Source organism: Fundulus heteroclitus, unplaced genomic scaffold (genome assembly GCF_011125445.2).
Source record: "Fundulus heteroclitus isolate FHET01 unplaced genomic scaffold, MU-UCD_Fhet_4.1 scaffold_269, whole genome shotgun sequence".
Taxonomy (NCBI): domain Eukaryota; kingdom Metazoa; phylum Chordata; class Actinopteri; order Cyprinodontiformes; family Fundulidae; genus Fundulus; species Fundulus heteroclitus.
The window spans coordinates 1-8,469 of NW_023396678.1; the positions used below are offsets into that span (position 1 = coordinate 1).

The 8,469-nt window shown below is 47.6% G+C and overlaps 1 protein-coding gene across 2 annotated transcripts; it reads right to left on the reverse strand.

Moving 5' to 3' along the window:
* Positions 1-2,406: 2,406 nt before the first annotated feature.
* On the reverse strand, positions 2,407-7,749 carry LOC118559309 (putative pre-mRNA-splicing factor ATP-dependent RNA helicase DHX32). Of its 2 annotated transcripts, none has more exons than XM_036129976.1 (4): positions 7,465-7,749; positions 5,628-6,005; positions 3,917-4,110; positions 2,407-2,908 (listed from the first exon to the last, which is right to left on the reverse strand). In XM_036129976.1, exons 2-4 carry the CDS (start codon positions 5,961-5,963, stop codon positions 2,422-2,424), a joined length of 1,017 nt encoding a protein of 338 aa, XP_035985869.1. In that variant the 5' UTR covers positions 5,964-6,005; positions 7,465-7,749; the 3' UTR covers positions 2,407-2,421. The 2 variants fall into 2 exon arrangements, with proteins under 2 accessions (XP_035985869.1, XP_035985868.1); XM_036129975.1 differs by having other exon boundaries at positions 5,628-6,008; positions 7,465-7,748.
* Between the last annotated feature and the right edge of the window lie 720 nt (positions 7,750-8,469).

Here is an 8,469-nt window from a genome sequence, read left to right on the forward strand (position 1 = left end):
CTTCCTTCTTTTCCCCACCCTTCCTTCTTTCATTCCTTCCTTCCTTCGTTTCCCCTTCCTTCCTTCCTTATTTCCTCCTGTCCTTCCTGCCTCCCTTCCTTTCCTCCCTTCTTTTCTCTCATCCTTCCATCCTTCCTTCCTTATTTCCTCCTGTCCTTCCTTCCTTCCTTTTTCCGGTCCTTCCCTCCTCCTTTCTTTTCTTCCATCCTTCCTTCCCACTTGTTTCCTTCCTTCTTTTTCCCAGATTTTCTTGTCGTTTAGTAAACCAACCAGAAGGCCCGTTACTGCCACCTACTGGACAGGAATGTTCTGCTCAGCGCTCTAAGGAACCCAGCAGAACATCCTGAGGAACCAGCAGAACATCCTGAGGAACCCAGCAGAACATCCTGAGGAACCCAGCAGAACATCCTGAGGAACCAGGTGTTCCTGCTGACGGTATTAAAGGACCCAGACAGGAAGGAGTCCCATCAGGACCGGGCCTGAAACTCTACAGCAGGCAGCAGAACCCGGGTCCGTCAGACCGGTTCCTTTTGTTTCAGACACGAAACACCAAGAGGAGGTCAGGTGACCAGGAGGAGATCAGGTGACAACCACACCTCAGCAGGAGGATCCGCTGCATTCAGAGCAAAGATCTTCAGGTTTCACCTCTAATGAGTCACAGAACCTGATTTATTTCTAATGAAACTCTTATTTCTGTATCATCAGATCTTTCACTTTCTGCTGCATTTTTACAGCCTTAAAGAAACTAAAACTTATTGTATAAATCCTTTTACATCAATACGTTAAAAACATAGCAGGTTTGTTAGCATCCATGTTCACTTCAGTGAACATATAATAAAACACACATGGATATTTTCTCAAATGATGAACTTAAGTCATTTGAAGACCTTAGCAACATTTACAACTTGAATAAAACGGGACTTTTGTCGCTTTTAAAAAATAAAACATCACATTGCTGATGGTACAACATGAAATATCTGCTGTTTCAACAAAAACTGAAATAGTGTCTGAGCTCTTTTATCGTATATTTAAGGATCTGTCTAAATGTAACTGGTGGTTATTATAGACGGGGAAACATGGGATTAAATCTGGTCTAATGCAAAAAAATAAACCTGGAAGAGCAGTAAAAGATCAATTAGAGCTCAGGTTACATGTCTCTCCTCCTTTTGTCTTAGATGCTAAACTAATGTGGGAAATCCAACTCATGTTTCTGGTCATGTTATAAAATTCAGACATTCTGGTCCGAGATTCTCTGTGAAATAAAGAAAATATTTAATGTTAATACTGAGTGGGACCCGGTTACTATGGAGCTGAAACAGTGACAGCTGCAGCGACATTAAAAAGAGATTTGGCTTTTTAAAATTTAACTTTGTAAAATCAAACAATGAAAAATTATACATTGAAAAGTCAAACATTGTTAGAATGTAAACTTATGATGATATTATAATTTTATTCCACAGCTTTTATTCAATTAGATGTTTTCTGAGTCTCTGCAGAGCTCCTTCAGCTACGATGTCACTACAAGCTGATTTAGGTAGCAAGGCTATACTGAAGACCCCTTCATGGACCCTCCGTTTTTCCAGTACTCATCATTATTTACCTGCAGTGAACTTATGGAAAGCTCCGGTCAAGTACCGCTGCTCGACCACAAGAAAGGGTTTTATTTTCATTAATATTATCATCATCATCATCATCATCATCAGCTGATTCAGCTAATGACTGTAGTGACATGGAGCTAAACCAGTGACAGTAGCAGAAAAACGAAGGGTCCATGAAGGGGTCTTCAGTTTAGCCCCGCCCCCTAAATCAGCTTGTAGTGACATCATAGCTGAAGGAGCTCTGCAGAGACTGAAAACATCTGATTGAATAAAAGCTGCAGCATAAAATGAGAAATGTTAAGTTTTTACTTCCTAACAATGTTTGACTTTTCAGCGTTTAATTTTACAATTTAAAATTTTTCAATGTTTTATTTTACAATGTTTTATTTTTCAATATCTAATTTTACAATGTTTGATTTTTCAATGTTTGATTTTACAATGTTTAATTTTACGATGCTTAATTTTACGATGCTTAATTTTACGATGTTTAATTTTACGATGTTTAATCTCTTTTCGAAGTCGCTGCAGCTGTCACCGTTTTAGCTCCATAGTGACCCGGATCCTGGGAAAAACATTCTCCTCCAGTGGATCAGAAACAAAGTCCCAACTATAAATAAATTATTTCCAAAGTGATTCCCTTAGAATATCTTCCCAGCATCATCCGTACCAGCTCTCCAGAGAGTGGCGGCCATTGTTGGACCTCGTTCTTTTAAAAGCTCTTTAGTTCAGATCGATGTTGTTCATGAATGTCACTTAAAGCGTCGGTCCAGCCCACCTCCCTGTTTAATGACTCGTGTCTTTTAGAGCTGAAGCCTTATTTTGTTTATGTAAAGTTAAAACTACAATCAGAATACTGCAGGAATAAAAGCATTACCTGGGAGCTGGCCAGGAACACCATCACGTCTCCTTCCTCTCCGCGGCGGTGCAGATCCAGCACCATGTGGCAGGCAGCAGACGCCGGCTCCTTCCCTGACGACAGCTCCCGGTACATGATCTCCACTCCGCCCGACGCCTTCATGTCCGCCCCCCGCCCGTCCTCCTGGTCCGGGGGCTCGCCCCGCAGGCCGTCCAGGGAGAGGTGGGGGACGGAGGGCCCCAGGAAGGCGGCGAGGCGGGGGGCGAGCGTGGGGTGAGCGAGGAGGACCACCCGGAAGCCGTCGGGCCGCTGCCGGCAGACGTCGCAGAGCAGACCCAGCAGAACGTCGGTGGGAACGGTGCGCTCCTGCAGCTCGTCCAGGATGACCACGCCGTACTGCCGCAGCAGGGGGTCCGACATCATCTCCTCCAGGAGCAGAGCGTCGCTCACAAACCTGCAAACGATCCAGAATCAACCGCCGGGATTCAGGAGGGATGAACATCTGGATCAGAGACCCTGCTGTGTTCATCCACGACTCCAGGATGGAGAGAAACCGTCAGACATCAGAGAAGCTCGGCTGGGAAGAGGTTCTAACTAAACGACTCCATCTCTGGGTCACATCTGAAGGCTGATTGGGTCCAGATCAGTCGACTTTACCTGAGGATCCTCACCTGAGCGCGGCTCACTGAGGTGTTCACAAACACTTATATAAAATCATAAAATGGTCCTTCTATCCTGAATCTCCTCGTCTACTGGTACATACCGTCATTCTGATGGACTCACCTAACATCAGTCTGCGTGCTCGTTCCTTCTTAGTTTCTGCTTGCTAGCTGCGCAGTTCTAGTGCTTATGTATCCAGTTAGCTTAGCAGTTAGCTTAGCAGCTAGCCTAGTGATTAGCTTAGCATTTAGCTTCGTGTTAGCCGTTCATTGTAGCTCTGCTGCTCTCACTGTAGACTTTGAACATGGCTGAGAGTCGCAGGAATCAAAATGAATTCATGTTTATGAGAAGAAGAGGAAGACCTCAGTAGAAGGAAATAAGACCAGAGAGGATTTGGGAGATTTTTAAGATGTGATCCCCCTGAGGAGCAGAAGATCAGGTAAGACTTTCTCGCTCTTGCGAAGTTATTCAAAAAGGGACTTGGGGAAAACTTCTGGAAAAATCGCTAACTCTGGATTTTAGGACAAACTTGAGCTTCTGAAATGTGAATATTTCCCCTAGAGGAGCTTATATGGTCGTCTGTTCCCAGCGTAATCAGGCTGTTACACTTAAATCTGTTTAATCTGCCGCATTTAACAATAATATGGATTTATTTTCTCTGGTTGCTGCTGAGCTGGACGCTACACTGATTCAAAAGCAAACAGATAAAAGCCTCTAAAACGTAATTAAATGTCTCCTCCTGTTTTAACATGCCGGCTCTTGCCACCAATCAGGTGCCTCCTCAGGCCTGCAGACCCCTTACCTGAGTAAGGTGTCAGGTGTGCAGCTGTCGTCGTGCGGCACCCTGTAGCCCACCTCCAGGCCCAGACTCAGGTCCATCTCGTCGGCCACGCGCAGAGCCAGACTCAGCGCCGCCTCAGGGTACGGCTGGGAGCAGCAGACCAGGCCGTGGGAAAACTCAAAGGACAGAGCGAACTCCACGCACCACTGCGCCACCTGCAGGGGAGACCACAGGAGAGAGGGGGCGCCGCTGAGCACAGGGCCCTTCAGATCCTCGTTAACCGGACTTAGAAGTGATGAACGAGCTGCTCTGGAGGCTTTAAACGGGTTTTCTAGGGAATCTGAAATAATTCAAACACGTCTGGATCAGAGCTGTAAGCTCAAAGAGCTGAACATCACAGGATAAAGATTTTACAGCCAAAGGTCTGAGTTTAATGAGCATGAAAGCCGAGCCGGTCCAGAGTCAATATTTAATCAGAGATCAACCACAAGGCGTTTCCCTGAGAGACGACAGACAGAAGATCTGACCTCAGTTAAACTGCAGCTCAGCTAAAAGGGAGGAGATGAGACAGGAAACGAGGTCAGAGCGAACCGCCTGGGGGTCAAAGGTGACGCTCTGGTCCTCCTGATGTAAAGGGAGCAGGAAGGAGGCGGGAAGGAAGGAGGCAGGGAGGAAGGAGGCAGGAAGGAGGCAGGAAGGAAACAGGGAGGAAGCAGGAAGGAGGCAGGGAGGAAGGAGGCAGAAAGGAAGCAGGGAGGAAGCAGAAAGGAGGCAGGGAGGAAGCAGAAAGGAGGCTGAGAGGAAGCTGGGAGGAAGTAAGAAGGAAGCAGAGAGGAAGCAGGGAGGAAGTAAGAAGGAAGCAGAGAGGAAGCAGGGAGGAAGTAAGAAGGAAGCAGAGAGGAAGCAGGGAGGAAGTAAGAAGGAAGCAGAGAGGAAGCAGGGAGGAAGTAAGAAGGAAGCAGAGAGGAAGCAGGGAGGAAGCAGGGAGGAAGTAAGAAGGAAGCAGAGAGGAAGCAGGGAGGAAGCAGGGAGGAAGTAAGAAGGAATCATAGAGGAAGCAGGGAGGAAGCAGGGAGGAAGCAGAGAGGAAGCAGGGAGGAAGCAGGGAGGAAGCAGAGAGGAAGCAGGGAGGAAGCAGGAAGGAAGCAGGAAGGAAGCAGGGAGGAAGCAGCTCGTAATGAAAGCAGAGAGTCTGTGACTGAAGGAGCGTGGGCAGTAAATTAAATCCTGGCATCCATGAGCCTGAAGGAGAGGAGCCTCCATCTTAGTCAGGTCATCCCAAGACAACACAAGACTAGTTAGTCTAGTTAGCTTTAGAAAAGTAAACTACTTCAGATCAGAACCCTTAAGCATTTACTTAATTTCCTTCTTATTATGAATGGAAACAATTTACTGTTATTTCATGCTTTCTGTGTTTGTTAATATAAAAACAGAAACAATGAAGCTGTGAATGTTGGAGCTGAAGCTCCTTCCAGTGAAACTAAAGAAGTTTACACCTCTGTTAACGTCATCTCTAACATTTCCCTCTGTAATGAGGTTCTGTTCATGTTCAGCACTTTGAATCGTTTAGTTACTGAGAAATAATCAGAAATAAACCATCTCTGCCTTAATTTCCTCCAGCTGGCTGGTTTCTCCTCTCAGCTCCAGCAGAGGAGCTCATAGAACGGTTCTACCTTTATTATGAACTACAGGTTTCTGTAACACGCAGGTGTCTCCTCCACTTCCTGCTCACCTGGGTGCTCTTCCCGGTGCCGCTGGGCGCGCTCAGCAGAACCATGTTGTGGTTCTCCAGGTTCTCCAGCAGACTCTGGCGGAGCCGCCACACAGGAAGCTGCCGCCTCTCCTCCAGGAGGGCGTAGTAGCGCGAGGAAAAGGGGAGACCGTCGTAGGGGTTGACCTCCAGATCTCCCAGGCCTTCCTCCTCGCCTCCTGGTCCTCCATCGTCATCATCGTCCAGGTCCCCAGACAGGAGGGAGGAGACGGAGAGGGAGTCCAGCGCCGGGGAGGGCTGCAGCTGGGAGGAGGAGGAGGAGGAGGAGGAGGAAGGCTTGGCTGGAGGCGAGGACATCGTCAGAAATGTGGAGGGATCAGTTCAGAGGACGGAGTCGACCTGCTGGGGGGCAGAAAACAGGAATGACTGACGGAGAACAGCGCCGCAGGGGCTTCTGGGAAATCCCTGAGCGGGTCCTTCATCCAGACGACTAAAGCGGTTCTATAAAGGTTCTAAAGGAACAACGACCTGACAACTTTACATGAATACATTTCTTGTGAACAAATAAAAAGAAAGTTTAGTTAAAATAAAAATAATTAAATAAATTAAAGTTTTAACAACAGAATCACTGAGACGAGAAACATCATTAAATTATTATAGAGAACCTTCCCTCCCCGACCAGAACCTGTAGAACCGGCGGCCATGTTTGGTATGCCGATGGAAGAGGGAGACCCTTGAGGATCCGTTCGCTGCTGCTTCACGGTCACGACAACAGAACCGGAGACCAGAACCGTCTCAAGCGTGTCCAGCTCAGATAAACTGGGGGGTTCTGTTTGAGCGGATCCACCGGGTCATATTATCATTGGGAGAACTCTGGGCTCGGAGTTGGTAGGTCCGCCAAGAGACGCAGACCCGGTTCAATAAAGCAACAAGACCATGAAGTGACAGAAAGATGGCCGCCGTAGGAGGAGAGGAGGCAGAACCCCGGAGGTGGAGAACATCAAACCCATAAACTGAAAACGGGTCTAAGAGGTTCTGAGCAGCAGATTAACGTCAGGAAGAAGCTGCTGCAGAACCACGGAGAACACATCCATGGAGATCAGCAGCAGGCTGGACCCGAAGAACCCAAAAACACCAGAACTCATCTGTTCTGACAGAACCGGGAGAGAATAATGCACAGAACGTCCCAGAGAGTCCATGTGGACCCAAAAGCTCCTGCAGAACATCTTGATGATGGAGATTAAGGACGTCTGAGCTGATGGATCGCTTCCTGTTCCGTTACGCAGCCTTTGGACGCCATGATGCATCATGGGAAATTGGTGGAAGCGGTCTGATACTCTGTTCTGCTGGGGAACCGACCGACCCAGAGTCTGACGCCACCTCCTGGGATCTCATGATGTTCTCCAAGCCCAGCCTTGGTTCTGGTCCACCTGGCGGGTCCACCTGGCGGGTCCACCTGGCGGGTCCACCTGGCGGCCCCCCCCCCCCCCCCCCCGATCAGTCTGGACCTCCTGCAGCAGACAGGTTGACACCACCGCTGACCTTCAGCAGGTCCAGATGGGACCCAGAGCTGAAGACCTGGTCATAATGTTTTGCCTGATGGCGTGAGAGTCCGTGATGCTGGTCAGGGTGACGTGGACGTGGGAGTGTCACCTGATCTGAGCGGCCAAAGGGTGGAGCCACATCATCACAGCCAGAACCCGAGATGTGCCGCTGGCTGCAGAGTCCAGGTGACCCAACGAACAGAACCACGAGTTCTGATCAGCTGACTGTCACACAGCCAACCAGAACCAAACAGAACCAAACAGAATAACCCGGAAATGAGCACAGCCAGCCTGTCAGTCCGCAGCGCCCCTACCTGCGGTGAGTCATACCCGGGAGACAGGTGAGGAAACCCGGGGAGACGCTCCACCTTCAGCCCGCCGCCGCCGCCGCGTCAGTCCGCCGCCAGCGTACCGGAGAGCCGCTGGAAGAGAACCGGGAGGGACGCAGGGGAAGCGGGCATCTGTTGTCCGGGTCGTTCCTTCGGGTCCTGGCCGCTGCCGGAGCTCCACCTGACGGATCTCAGAGACAACAAGAGACGGAGGAGCTACCCGCCGCCATGTTGGCTCTGCGCTGCGTTCAGGTGTCCTCGGACACTTCAGTGTCGGCACCGACGGGGCAGCGCCTCAAAGGACACTCCTCTAACCATTTAAACATAAATAAACCATGAATACATACATGTTTTCCCTACATTAACAACTTACCACGTCTTTAAACTGCCAGCGCGTGAAACCAAAGGGAAATTACTTATTTATGAACACAATTTTGACCAATAAAGCAGATTCTGGTGAACCTTGATTTACAATAAATTAGATTTATACACGTTTATTGAGAACACGCTTTATTTGCTTTTTGTGCAATGAATATATATATATATATATATATATATATATATATATATATATATATATATATATATATATATTATTATTATTTTTTTTTTACAAAGAGTCAGGTTGGTTTATATAGCTTTTCCACCACAATAAATGACAATAAAACTCCCTTTTGTATTTAAAATGGTCAATCAAATTTGCTTTATCAGCAGAAACATTCAAAGTGTGACAAAAAACACCTAAGCATGAGAAATCAGCAGGGGAGGAAATACTTTTTCACAGTTTTGTAACAGCTTTGCAAACAGCACATCTCACAATGATTGGTGAGCTCTTTGGACCTTTTAACTTTTAGTTAATGTTCATCTACTGGAGATTTAATCATGAGACGTCTTGTTTTCATCTCACAGTTTCCTCAGATTGCCAGGGACAATGTCCACCATGCTGGGAGGTGCCATGTTGTTAGATAAATAGATTTTCAGTCAGATACA

Coding starts and splice junctions, on each gene's coding strand:
- LOC118559309 (XM_036129976.1), bottom strand. CDS start 5,963: ATGTCCTCGCCTCCAGCCAAGCCTTCCTCCTCCTCCTCCTCCTCCTCC. Junction 4,111..5,627: donor GCACCGGGAAGAGCACCCAG/GTGAGCAGGAAG, acceptor TCTCCCCTGCAG/GTGGCGCAGTGGTGCGTGGA. Junction 2,909..3,916: donor ACACCTGACACCTTACTCAG/GTAAGGGGTCTG, acceptor GATCGTTTGCAG/GTTTGTGAGCGACGCTCTGC.